Source organism: Mus caroli, unplaced genomic scaffold (genome assembly GCF_978045245.1).
Source record: "Mus caroli unplaced genomic scaffold, Mus_caroli_1 scaffold_3, whole genome shotgun sequence".
Taxonomy (NCBI): domain Eukaryota; kingdom Metazoa; phylum Chordata; class Mammalia; order Rodentia; family Muridae; genus Mus; species Mus caroli.
Window position 1 is genome coordinate 77,921,852 of NW_028227258.1, and position 14,364 is coordinate 77,936,215.

General features: G+C 41.7%; 1 protein-coding gene across 1 annotated transcript in view; it reads left to right on the forward strand.

Annotated features, from left to right (window-relative positions):
* Positions 1–14,364, forward strand: part of Mnd1 (meiotic nuclear divisions 1) — a 77,387-nt gene that overhangs the window by 6,684 nt on the left and 56,339 nt on the right. Inside the window, exons 3-5 of the mRNA XM_021158687.3 lie at positions 3,364–3,429; positions 6,903–6,960; positions 10,853–11,001. Of these exons, the coding sequence (XP_021014346.2) occupies positions 3,364–3,429; positions 6,903–6,960; positions 10,853–11,001 (273 nt within the window). The remainder of the gene's footprint in view (positions 1–3,363; positions 3,430–6,902; positions 6,961–10,852; positions 11,002–14,364) is intronic.

Sequence of the window (14,364 nt, forward strand, 5' to 3'; positions counted from 1 at the left end):
GGAGTTCAGGAGCATATTTAGGGCCAGATATAAAGATCTGTGGGGCTCATCACAAGGGTTAATTAAAACTAAAGAAGATGAGATCAAAGAAGAGATTTGAGGAGAGGAAAGGCTGAGTTGTGGCTCCCAGGGGAGCTGTGTTCCAGACGGACAGACAGGGGACGGTGGGAGATGTGCACTTGGAGGCTGCCTCCTTATGCACGCACTCATCAAGAACCGCTGCATCGTCTCGGTGCTGTGGGATGAGTTAGCTTCTAGTGTTGCCAGAAGAAAGTGCCGTTTTGGAGACTGATGCTTTCTTACCGAGTTTTTGGCTGGACAGAATCCGTCTTTATCTTCTTTGATCTTACGTCTTAATAAACAGTTTATTTTGTTGTGATTTGTTGAGTAGCCGTTTCCTCCACGATTAAAACTTTGCATCCTGGAGAAACTCTTTAAGATATAGGATATGGAAAGGGACATGAAACAGAAGAGTGTGGGAGAAATATTTACACAGGATGGTCTGAGGCAGTGGCTCTCAGCCTTGCCAGTCAATGCTGTGACCCTTTATTATAGTTCCTCATATTGTGGTGACCCCTAACCAAGTGATTTTCATAGCTACTTCATAAATGTAATTTTGCTATTGTTACGAGTCATGTAAAGATATGGTTTCTGATGGTCTTAGGCAACCCCTGTGATGAAAGGGTCATTTGACCACAGGCTGACAAACGCTGGTCTAATGAGCCATGGAACACTCAATACTGAGAGAAAGCTCATTGAATTAAGACAGGAAGTAAACTACCCAAAAGAGCTTTAGGAAGTCCCTGAAATTGAGCGAGGCACGGCCCTCCCTCCCATAGAGTATATAAGCAGTAGAGACTGCTGAGAGTCACTCTGTGATGAGCCTGAAAGAGCAAGACCAGTGGAGCAGCCTGAAGAACCAAAGGCCAGCCGAGCAGCCTGGAAGAGGCTCACACTGACTGAGCTTCTGGGAAAGGACACTGCTGAGGTGCTGCAAGGTGTACGCTGTGCTCCAGATTTGCAGCCTTTTGAGCTGTCATGTATGCTGGGGTAGGCTTTGGCGATGCAGCTGTCTTTATCATTTCTGCTCCTGTAAGTCCTTCCCTGTATTCCAGTAAGTAACCCAGCAAAACTCATGAATTCACCAAATTGAACTTTGATAGTATATGTGCTTTGGCCTGTCATCAGTTATCTATCTGCTGGAAATAGACACTTTTTCCTGCTTCCCAAGGACGCAGTGTCACACAACATGATCCTGTGCAGTTTTTGAGAAAAGGATTCAGAACACTTAACTACTGGGGCTGGTGAGATGGCTCTTTGGGTAACAGTGCTTACTGCTAAGCCTGGCTGTCTGAGTTCAAGCCTTGGAACCCACAGAGCGGAAGGAGAAAACCAACTTTGGAAGGTTTTCCTTGACCCTCGTCATATCTTCCATAGCACCCTCCAATAAACAACTAACAAATAAACATTAGTGTGGAACCCCAAATCCCAGACTAGTGTGTTTCTTATATTGTCTTTATTTTCATTGGAATCTTTGCCTTAAAAAACTTGGCTCCTCTTTTTAATTTGAATGTAAGTTGATATGTTTTATATATATATATACATATATATATATACATATATATATATAATATGTAATATATGTAATATAGTAAGAATTATTCTGTACTTTAGTTACATATTGCTTATCTTATTTTCAAATTTGATAATGATTCACAGGTATTACAGACTTCCATTTTCTATCTGGATAGGTTTTTTCTTTTTTTAAAAATTTTATTTTTTTTTTATTTATTTATTTTATTTATTTATTTTTTTCAAGACTTATTTATTTATTATATGCAAGTACACTGTAGCTGTCTTCAGACACTCCAGAAGAGGGTGCCAGATCTCGCTGCGGATGGTTGTGAGCCACCATGTGGTTGCTGGGATTTGAACTCTGGACCTTTGGAAGAGCAGTCGGGTGCTCTTACCCACTGAGCCATCTCACCAGCCCCCTTATTATTTTTTTTAATTAGGTACTTTCTTCATTCACATCTCCAGTGCTATCCCAAAAGTCCCCCACACCCTCCCCCCCACTTCCCCCTGTTTTTTTCTTTCTTAAGCCTACACATTATTTGTTTCTTTTTAATTAAAGTATTTTAAAGATTTTATGTATCTGGATGTTTTGCCTGAATGTATTTTTGTACACGATGTGTATGCCTGGTGCCCAGGATGTCCAGAAGAGCGGGATAGATGTCCTGGGACTGAAATCACAGACAGAGCCACCATGCAGGTCCTGGGAAACGAACCCTGTTCTCTGGAAGCCCAGCCAGTGGTCTAACCTCTGGGCCATTTTGCCAGCCCCTGCTGCTACCATTCGTACACTTGAATTTGACTCCAATCTTGTCACTCCTCAGCTTTAGAAACTTCTCAGCACTTCTTCGCTGTTGTGGTAAGATCCACGTGCTTCCCAGAAGTATTTGCCATTTGCCCCCTCTGCACAATCCATCCAGTAACCATCTCTATGCTTGTCTTGGATGTCCACAACGATGTGCTTGTGCACGGGGTCTGCACAGGGCACCCCTCCCCACTTCCCAGCCTGGCCAAGTCCTTTACATCTCTAGCCTTCTAGATTCAGACATCCCCCTTCCCAGGTGGGATTAATTAACTCTGCCCTGGGTATTTATGAAACAATTTGTGCTCGTAGCTATTAATTAGTTACCAGTGACTATCTGTGATCTTTCAAAAGGCAAGCCTTCTGAAAATGAATACAGTGACTTGCCATTGGTTCATTTTATAGATACTAAGTTTCTACAAAGGGCATGATGGTGCACATTGACTGAGGCAGGTGGCTCTTTAAGTTCAAGGCCCGCCTGGTCTACAGAGGAGTTTCAGGGCTACATAGGGAAACCCTGTCTTGAAAACCAAAAAATAAAATAAAAATATTTTTCCACAAAATGTTTTCTCAATGGCTGTATAGAAAATTGGCAGTCCCTACTTCAAGAGTTGGTATATAGTCATTAAGGTGAGTCTTTTTTTTTTTATTATTTTTTTTATTTTTTTAGGAAAGGTGAGTCTTAAGGGTCAGGTTTGAGAGTGACAAGCCTGTTGATATTAGATAAAATCAAACACATTTTTTTTTTTTGAGACAGGGTTTCTCTGTATAGCCCTGGCTGTCCTGGAACTCACTTTGTAGACCAGGCTGGCCTCGAACTTAGAAATCTGCCTGCCTCTGCCTCCCAAGTACTGGGATTAAAGGCTTGCACCACCACGCCCAGCCAAATACATTTTAAGGTAATGTTCAATGCCAAATTGTTGTGAAATGCTGTTTTGTTTTGTTTTTAAACTGCTGCTTTTTGTTTTTGTTGTTTTATGTTTCTTTAGTCAAAGAAAAGAGGACTGAGTGGGGAGGAAAAGAGAACCCGGATGATGGAGATATTTTTTGAGACAGTAAGTTATTTTTTCTAAAGTTAGTATTTTGTGTGACTTTCACATTAAATATATCTTCACAGTATGCTGTGTATTTTTTTGTTGTGTAAGTCAATGTTAATGGTCTATTTTGTTAGAGACCCACACTGACTTGGTTCTCTGAGGATACATAAAATTGTGCAAACGTATTTTGGCTCTTCTGAGCTGAGGACTAGGAAAGAGCTGTATCTCTTATTCATAGTATGTTATCTGGACTGTCCTATAGACTGGTAGCAGAACTGTCTTTCTGAGTCCTGTATTTGATGGTGACCTCTTTCTGTCTGAAGTAGTTGAATAGTTCACCGAGTGCTGCCTGAGTGCAGACCCAGCCCAGGCGTGTAGTGCAGGTTTTCTGAACTCACCAGTGCACAGTCCTGTAAGGTCATCCACTTTGCTTTATAGCTGAGCACTCTGGAGACAGAGTGTCTGAGCAGCCGACCTAGGAGCTCAGAGAGCAAGAGTGGACATTAGCCGGGTTTAAACAAGGAGGGTCACCTGGTTTTACAGGGAACACAAATACCTTGCTTCTTTGTGTCTGTCTACAGCGCGCAATGTTTATGATGATACCCAGGACTCCTTAATTTATTCCAGATGTCTGCCAGTCACTAAGAGGAAATAAAGTTTCAGCTTCACTAAGTGACAGAGTCAGAGTTCAGACCCAGGCTCTAAAGCCTACTTTCTTTATATGTCCCTGTGCATGGGCCGTTCTTTCATGAAAAAACAAGTGCAAACAGGCCTTGTGCCCCCCGTGTCCCCCATCTCCCCAAACTGTCCTTGTGGCTCAGGAGGACCTTTGGTCCTCTGGCTATTTTCATCTTATGCAGATGGGAGGAAATGGTAAAATAAAATATTACATTGTCAAAAATCCTTTTCATTTGATAATGCGGATTCTCAGTAAAGAGGTAAGATGTTCCCAGGACTTTAGAAAGCCTGGGTCTCACCTTTATGGTTGTAGAGCCAGTACAAAACTGCTGTTCTGAAGATGAAGTTTGTGTTTTAGTTTTTTTCTTAGGCTGAGTTGAAATTTTTTTCCTGTAGCCTGAGAGCAAAAACAGATTTAATTTCTCCCAGGCAGTAGAAACCCAAGGAAATAAGTCAGTGAAATGATTTTACCCTTTCAGGATTAATTTTCTCAAATAACAAAGTTGGCCATTTCTGGGTTAAAAATGTCCACCTTCACCCTTCAGTGGCATTTTGACACTAAAGACTAACACTGAAGACTAACACTGAAGCCACTTAAAGATGTTCAGTCCTGAGTTTTTCTGCAGAGTTATTAGTTTTGTTAGTTTCATTCTCTTCATGTCTTCCTATTTTATCTTCATGTTATGATGCAATATGTTGCTGCTTATTGAATCTGTCAATTTGGGGGATGGAAGTGTACAGTGAATTTTGGAAATGTAATGAAAAACATTGTGTCTGTTTTCTCCTGAATGAGACATAGTATATCTGGGATCCACTGATGCCAAATGTTGGTAATTATTAGACATCAGCCCCTCAGGATTCATAACAAATCAATATTATGGCCCAAGGTAAAGTAGAATTCTGGAATTCAGTTTCTGGAATTTGGATTCTAGTTCCATTCTTGACACGTAAAATTCCAACAAACTCAAATATGTTTACTATACTATCAGTTATAGAATTTGACATTAGATGTGGCCCTTCTCTAAGACAGTGTCATGACTAAATGCTCACTATGTGGTGTTAAGTATAAAATATAGACTCTAAACAAATATTGCAGTATGATTATATATGTTAATGCTAGGGTTATGTTTATAGTCTGTTTTCTTGGTCAGTCTGATGAAAGTGTAATACCTTCTGAATTCATTAGACAACTTAACTAGTCAAGCACCTTGAACCATGCTGCCTCTAATCACAGATGCTGGCTAGGCACCACGTACCTTACCGCTTCTAATCAAGTGCATGTACCATGCTGCCTCTAATTATGGATGCTGGCTAGGCACCATGTACCATGCCACTTCTAATCACGTATGCTGGCTAAGCACTGTACCCTGCTGCTTCTAATCATGAATTAGAATCACCAACAATGTTTTGGGAATGTTTTCAAGAACAGTTGTAGTAACGATAGTTCATGAGGAGTCCACAGTTGCAGCCCTCAACGCCATCCACTTTCTATTCCTTTTGTTTTGGAGACACTTTGTGTATGTCTAGATTCCTGGCTGCTTTGTCAATAGACATTTTGCAAATGTTTTCTTTTAGGTAGTTATCTGTCCTCTCAGTTTCTTAACATGTCTGTTTGGGTGAGCAGTGGTATTGGCCTTTATCAAGCTTTAGTTTCTGTTCTCTTGAACTTGCCTTTTCAGTTTATTTAGACAGCAGTGGGTCCCTATCCCATCCTAGTCTTAGGGCTTCTTTCTAATTATTAAGTGTGTTAGTCTTTCCAGACCATTTCACTTTCCCTGACCAAATGCTCCCCGCACCCCCCACCCCCGCAGTGGTCAGCAAGAGGGTCCCCTGGCCACTAGATTAAATACTCCATGAGTGTATTCGCTCTGTGTATATTAAATGTATCAGTGTATGGGTCAATAAGTGGATCAGTGATTGCGATCATCATGAGCTAGACAGTTTTTCTATCACATAGAGTTAACTGCTTCATAAAACCTTAAATGAAAACCATCTTGGACAGCTGTCTAACTTTAGTTACCACAGCTGCGTCTGAAGCATGATACATACTAAGTACAGCACTTTTCCCTCTTTATTTTTTCTTTGGCGCTCGTTCCCTCCCTCATTTCCTCCCCACCTCCTTCCTTTTTGATATATTGCCTTTTTATATTGCTTAGACTGGCTTCAAAATTTGGGGCCTAGGCAATCCTCCCATCACTGAGTCTTTTTTTTTTTTTTTTTTTTTTTTGCGGGGTGGGGGGGTGTTTGCTTGTTTATTTGGTTTTGGGTTGTTGTTTTTTTTGTTTTTTAGATTTATTATTTAAAATTTTTTATGTGCATGAGGGTTAGCCTTCATGTCTGTATGTGAATCATGTGTGTGCCTGGTTCCCACAGATGCCAGAAGGGGACACCAGATGCCCTGAACCACCATGAGGATATTGGAAACCACATTAGGGGCCTTTGTAAGAGCAGGGAGTGCTTTTGACCCCAGAGTCATCTCTCCAGCCTCCTGGTTTTTGGCTTTCTGAACCTCAGAGTGTCAGAGCAGCACATTATCTGATGGCATAGCTTACCCACCGGAGCTACTTTTCCTGTCGATGAGAAGGTGTGAGGTTGTTGTTCCAGCCGTGAACAGGCAGCTGTGCTCATGTAGAGTAGGTCTCCCTTAAGTTCCATGGATGGCATTGAATGAGATAGTTTCTTTTAGTTCTGAAATTGTTTATTTGTAGACAGAGCTTTTTGATGTTATGTTTTATGAACACAGCTGTAGTCAATGTAAATAAGTAGTAGAAAGTAATTGCGTATTTCTTATCTTCTTAAACTCTTTTCACCAGAAAGATGTATTCCAGCTGAAAGACCTGGAGAAGCTGGCTCCCAAAGAGAAAGGCATAAGTAAGTATTAGGAGACCGACAGAGGTGGGGACTCGGGGGCCAAGGACTCAGGCTTTTCTGCAGTCTTCTTTCCTTTTATGGACAATACAGACATCTAGAAATAAATATATTTGTAAACGCCCCATGTGATACTCCTTAGGAATCGAAGCAGTCCCTGTGTTTGGACTCTCTGCATATATACTGTTACCCATGCGCACTCTTATTTTATTGTTTATTTCAACGGAAATATAGATCATAGTGTTTGTCAAATATGATTTGGTATCTTTACATAGTGCATGAGTTTCCTGAGGCTGTATTACTATTTATTATAAATTTGATAGCTTAAAGAAAATGGCTGATTTTCTGTGCCTCTGAGCTCTAGAGGCAAACGATTGACATGAAGGTGTAGGCAGGGGTGTGTAGTAATAAATCTGGAATTTTTGTTTCTTTAAAAAACACAGAACTATTATAAGAATATGTTTTCATTTTAACCCCAGGTGTGGGGTCCCAGCAGCTGACTATGATTTGCCTCGTGCTCTAGCAGAGGTGTGGTTTTGCCAGTTGCAGTTAGTTTGTGTGATCGTATGGAATTCTGGGAATTTTTTAGAGGGTATATAAATGCCAGTGCCCCAATAAATTGGGTGGGTGGTTGTTGGTTGTTCAGGGGGGTTGGTTGGAGTTTGTTAGTAGTCGTGCTCAAACAACTAAGAAAAAGTTAGATTTAGATATCTCTTTCTCTCTCTCTCTCCCTCCCTCCTTCCCCCCTCTTAACACCCCCCCCCCATCTGTGTTTCTCTCCCATCTAGTGTTAGGAGGTGAAACTGGGTGGATAAAGGGCGGGGGAAAAAGAAGAACCCACAAAGTAGCAAAGACCAGCTACAGCGTTGGTTCCCTGGGAGCCTGAGGAAGAGCCCTTTCCTTCTGTCCTAGGATCCGCGGGCTGCCAGCAGTGTGTGCCTGATTCCTATTCCAGGTGCCATCTGCCAGTGTCCTTCCTGTCTTTGTTGTCTGTTCCCTTTCTCTATGACAGTCATTGACCTTAGGGCTGATTCTGCACCCAAGGTGATTTCATCTGGAGATCCTTATTTTTTAATTACACTTAGTCAGACTTTGCATTGCTATGACAGAATGCCTGATGGAACAGCTTCAAAGGAGAAGTTAGTTTTGCTCAGTTTCAGAGGCTTTCAGGAGAGACAGGTAGAATAGCAGCTCTCATCACTGAGCTAAGGAAAAAAAATGTTGTGATTCTTCTGTTCTAAGATCACGACTGTAAACATTTTGAAGTTTTATTTGTCAGTGTGTATCTGTAAAGATCTGACATTCTGCGAGGGGATCATACAACTTATGCAGTTGTGTGTGTGTGATTATTTGTGTGTGGTGGGGCAGTGAGTGTGCTGGGCTTACCCAGGGCCTCACCCTCAGCCTACTACTCTACCACTGAGCTGCACTTTGCCATGCATCTGTTTTATATAACACCTCGTCTGCATGTGTAGATAACTTGCTTTGGAAGTGAATTCTATCCTTTGACTACTTATCAAACTTGCTTAGTTGGTCATCTATGGTTGACTAAATAGATCAGTGCTTCTTATCCTGTGGGTCATGTTCCCTTTGGGGTTGAACGAACCTTTCACAGGGGTCACATAAGATCACTGGAAAACGCATTACTATTCATAACAGTAGCTAAGTTACAGTTAGAAAGTAGCAGTGAAAATTATTTTATGGTTGGGAGTCACCACAACATGAGGAACTGTATTAAAGGGCCTGAAAGTTAGAAGATTGAGAACCACTAATCTAGATTGTGTACAAATACTGCTGCTAAAAATATTATGTAATTAACATGCTCTGTGCTCTGGACTGAACTGTACTCTTTCATAATTCATATGTTGAATCCCTCTGGAAATTCGGACCTTCACGAGGGAGTTTTGCAGTCTCAGTACTTGAGAAATCATGAGTTGAGTTAATTTGATCTCCATGGTGAGAGACTGTCACAGTCAAATGGAGAAATACATGATTATGTGAGGTTTTCAGAGTGGAACTCTAATTTTAAGAACAGGAAGAGAGAGGTCTTTGTGCATGTCTCCTGAGGAAAGGCCACCCGTAATGACAACACAGGCTGTCTGTAAAACAAACAAAGCATCCTCACCAGTCACTGCCGGGGCCTGTCTTGTCCTGGTTGCCAGAACTTTGGGAATGGGGACTGGGCACAGGGCCTTACCCTTCTGAAGCCAGTGCTCTCTGGTGGTCCCTTAACTGCGGCTTAAGCGCCTGTCTGTGGGGTTTGGTTATGGAATCCAAGCAAGCCAAACCTTTGTCCGCAAGTGTTTGTCCACCTCTCAGGGTGCTTCACTAGGCTCTCTGTCTGCAGGAGAAAAATTGAAAGTCAAGGCTGCGTAGCTCTCAAGAGTTTGACTGTGTATTCTTAAGTTGCCTTCGGGAAAGGTTTGACCAAGTTGTGCTCACTGGCTATTCTTTTTCTTTTCAGTCCTGGGCGTGGTGTCCAGGTTCTGTCCACGCTAGGTGAGCACTGTGCCACAGAGAGGCTTCTCCCCTGTGCCCGGGAGCCTCCCTGCTGGCTCCTCCCCTGTGCTGCGGAGCCTCCCCACCGGCTCCTCTCATTTCAGAGTCCTTTGACTTTCAGTGTAGACTTTATGAGTAGGGGTGAAAGTTTTGCACATTGACACATTTGGTGTCAATTTTACATATTAGATCTTTAAATTTTAAATAAGTTTTATAGCTAGAGATCTGCTTTAGGAAAATTTTAAATAGATATTAAAATAGGGTTATAGCTTTTGGTACATAAGAAGTAAGCATAATTAGTAGATTCTGATTTTAAACCTTAGTCCTAAATATTGGAACTATTTTGTTTCTGTATTGTTTAATCTTTCACAACTTTTAGTTTTCTTAGCTGAAGGTAATACATGTCTATTTCTGGGAAATAAAGAAGAAGAAGAAAGTAAAACTCACATTTGATCTGCCTGCCATGTAAACTCCTGTCACATTACTACACACTGTCATCCCCTCCTCATATGCTACACAGGGCAGCATTTATCCATGGCATTAAAATTGGCATAACATTGCATTGTGGTTTTAGAAATCCAGTTATTGGGCTACTTTCCAATTTCTTTAGATACTAAAAAAAAATGCTTTGACAAAGAGGTCTGTCCATCTTTATGTTTTGTGGCTGAGATCATACAAGTGAAATTTCTTCAAGAAGGAAAGGCATGCGTGTAGTTTTAGGTACACTGCAATATTTCCCACTCAGGTTGATAATACTGGTCTCCTTGAATCCTTTCTTTTATCTTTCCATTTGTAATTTGGTTGTCGGGGGCCATACTGCTTGTTCTAGTGTGTCTTCAGAGTGGGTTAAAAAGGCTAGGGATGGGGCTTAGTGATAGAGCACTTATCTACATGTTCAAACCTGGCTTCAAACCCTAGCACTACAAAAATAAATACAGCGCAGGTAGCTAAAATATATTTACCATCACTATGTATAGAACAAGTTTATTGGTTTTTAAATTACCACATAAAGTCTAGGTTTTCTCATGGTGCTGTGATGTCTACTCTGTTTTGGTTAGTCCCCCTTGGTGCCCCCGTCTCACGGGTACCCTATAATAAGTACCAGGGCTGTTCCACCACCAGTGTTCAGCTCCACCTTTAGGTACCTTTCTTCTCTCATGCCCCTTTCGAGTTTCATGGCCTCTGTCCACATTCACTCCCACATAAGCTCCTAAGGTCTGTGTGGAAGAGGACCTTCGATGTTTGCCTCATGAGCCCGGATTACCTCACTTTTGGTTCACACCTAGATGCCTAGCTCTTACTTGTAATGTTCTCTGCAATGTTTCTCTAGTTATTTGCTTTTGAATTGTACATAGGATGCTGCTTAACCTAGCGTCTGTGAACGTTTTCTCCCCAGCCGCCATGTCAGTGAAGGAAGTCCTTCAGAGCCTAGTGGATGACGGTATGGTTGACTGCGAGAGGATAGGGACGTCCAATTACTATTGGGCTTTTCCGAGCAAGGCTCTTCATGCCAGGAAGCGCAAGTTGGAGGCTCTGAACTCTCAGGTAAGTCACCGCCGTTATGAAGAGATATGCTTTGTAGCACAGAAGTGTTTCCCTTAATGCTTTTCTCAGTCAGTGGCTTCCCTTAAACTTCAATCATACATTCTTATTTGGGCTCAACGCCTAAAGAAAATTAGCATCTCTTTCTCATAAAAGGGTGTAGCTAAGGGTGTAGCTCAGTGGCAGGCTGCTTCCACAGCTTGCACAAGCCCTAGGTTTCCCTCCCAAGCACTACAAGCATAACAACACAAAACCATAAAATGACCTTAGAGTGCTTCTTCACCTTTTATTTTCCTATGTTATATTTTCTAGTATTTTAGTTCTTTTTTAAAAAAATCAGTAGACTCTGGGAGGGACAGATTTAGATTTGGTTTACAGGAAATGATGGAAAAGGAGAGAGTGTAGGGTGTGTGTGCATGCACTCGTGTGTGTGTGTGTGTGTGTGTGTGTGTGTGTGTAGAGAGAGAGAGAGAAGGGGGTGGGCTGGAGAACAACCTTTGGTGTCTTCCAGAATGCTGTTACCTCCTACTGAGACAGGGTTTTTATTGACTAGAACTTAACAATTAGCTAGACTGGCTGGCCATGAAAGTCCCAGGCATCCTCCTGTCCCCACCTTCACAGTGCCAGGTTTACAAGCATACATCACTGTGTTTGGCATTTTACATGGTCTGGGGATTGAATGAGGTTCTTGTGTTTTGCTTTACTGTGAGATTTTTGTTATTGTTGTTCTTTTGCTTTTTGGTGTATTTTTTATTTTTTGAGACAATGTCTTGTGGCTTAGGCCAGCCATAATCTTGCTTTGCATTTGAGGAGATTTTTGACCCATGATTATTCTGCCTTCACGTCCCAAGTGTTAGGATTATAAGTGTGTGCTACCAACCTACAGATTTTGGCAAATGCATGATTTCATGTGTCTACAAGTACAGTGTCTTCCCCAGCAGTGTCACTGTCTGAGACACCTCCTTACTCTGCTTGTTCATCCTTCTGGTCCTTCAGCTCTAGACCGCTGCTCTTCCTCTGTTTAAGACAGGATCTCTCTGTAACCCAGGCCCCCTCACCCGGCAGTCCTGCCTCAGAAGGCAGCTGACCTTTTATGTCTTTCGAGTTTTACTTTTCCAGCCTTGCACATGACGTATGAAACCACACGTGCTGCAGCCTTCACAGATTGGCTTCTTGCGCTTAACAAGATGCATTTGAGGTTCCACTGTGTCTTCAGAGGTTTGATAGCTCATTTTTCTTATCAATGAATACATTTTTTTTTTTTTTTTTGGTTTTTTTGAGACAGGGTTTCTCTGTATAGCCCTGGCTGTCCTGGAACTCACTTTGTAGACCAGGCTGGCCTCGAACTCAGAAATCCACCTGCCTCTGCCTCCTGAGTGCTGGGATTAAAGGCGTGCACCACCACGCCCGGCATCAATGAATACATTTTATCACATTCAATATATCTCAATACATGCATTGAGCTTTTGGACATCTTGGATGCTTCCAGGTTATAAAAAAAAATCTGCTATTGGACCTTTGTGTCCATGTTTTTGTCTCGTGTATGCTTTCAACTTATTTGGGTGTTACCGAGGGCCCTCATTTCTGGATTATGTGATTAGTGTGTTTTGTGTGCCCTCCAGTGTAGATGTACTGTTGTGCATTTTCATCTGTGGAGACTGAGTTTTCCAGTGTAGATGTACTGTTGTGCATTTTCATCTGTGGAGACTGAGTTTTCCAGTGTAGATGTACTGTTGTGCATTTTCATCTGTGGAGACTGAGTTTTCCTGTCATCGCACAGCTCCATGGTCAGTAGATGATGTGTGTTTGTCTTAACAACATAACCAGCCTGTGGTGGTATTTCATTGTTTCTGTTTGCAGCTCCCCGATGCCGTGGTGCGAGGCTCCATTTTATACGTGTGTGCCATCTGTATGAGAGAAGATAGAGTTTTATTTTAATCTTTTGCTGACTTTTCATTGGTTTCTTCAGTGTTGATGTGTAGCCCCCTTGTATCTAACAACTTGAAAATATAATCCTGAAGAGATTTTGGAATCCATGGTCAGGGCAGAATTCTTATTTTTATTTTGTAAAGATGGTAGCTACCCAAATATCTGCCAAGGGAAAATGAAAATTGAGTCTTATTCATTGTAGAAAGGAATAAATTCTGATACACAGTACAATGTGATGGTCCCTGAAGATATGCTAGGGAAATAAGCCAACTATAAAACAGGCCATAGTATATGACCCCACATGTCTCATGGCCAAAGTGCATCATAAGTCAGGGAGCAAATAGGAATTAAAAAGGCCTATGCCCACAATGCCTTTGGAGGACACACCTCTAGTGACCTCAGTTCCTTCCATTAGGTCCCACCTACTGATGGTTCTACCACCTCCCTGTAGTCCCACTTTGAGTCAAACCTTTAACATGGCAAGGTTGTAAACTATGGCACGTCACTATTTTTTTAAACCGTATTGCATTTTTCTGTCTCGATTTTTGCTTTTTTTTTTTTTTTAAAGATTTATTTATTTATTATATGTAAGTACACTATAGCTGTCTTCAGACACACCAGAAGAGGGCATCAGATCTCATTACGGGTGGTTGTGAGCCACCATATGGTTGCTGGGATTTGAACTTCAGACCTTCAGAAGAGCAGTCGGGTGCTCTTACCCACTGAGCCATCTCACCAGCCCATCGATTTTTGCTTTTATCACTTTTGTGAATTCAATTTTCCTTCATCTGTTCTTAGCCAGATTCTCACATCTCTGAGACTCTTTCTCAGACCCGCTAGCTCACAGACATTTGTTCTTTACACTTGTATTAAGATCTCACCACAAATGTAGTAAGTGGTTTTGACGTGCACCACTGGTGTCCTGTAGTAAACATGACATGTGTTTACTAATGTAGCCTGTGTCAAAGGGAGGCTTGTGTATTTGTGGAAGGGAGAGCAACTGTGGTGAGTACGTGTGGTGAGGCAGCTAGCTACAGGAAGCACAGCTGGTACCATACTTCTAAGTGACCAGATGAGAGAAAGAAACAGACAGTGGGAGGTGCTTTTGTGATCATGTGTAATCTATACTTTAAAGATAAGTATACACATATGAAGAAGCGTGAGGCTGAAGACTTGTTCAAATAGTCGCAGAGCCTAAGTGAAAGGTCTTGGGACTTCGAAGGCACTTGACCTCTTTACCTCTGGTCTCCTTGGCAGTTAAGCCTTTATGCAGCTCTGTTATTGTTGATTATTTCACTACTTGTGGTCATATTCTGAATAAGTATGTTGCCTTGCAGTCTTTTTATAATCTGGGTTGGGTCTTCTGTTAGTTATCTTTTACTGGGTGAAAAACCAGTGTATTCAGACACTATAACTTCAAGGAACCTCCCTCCGTTG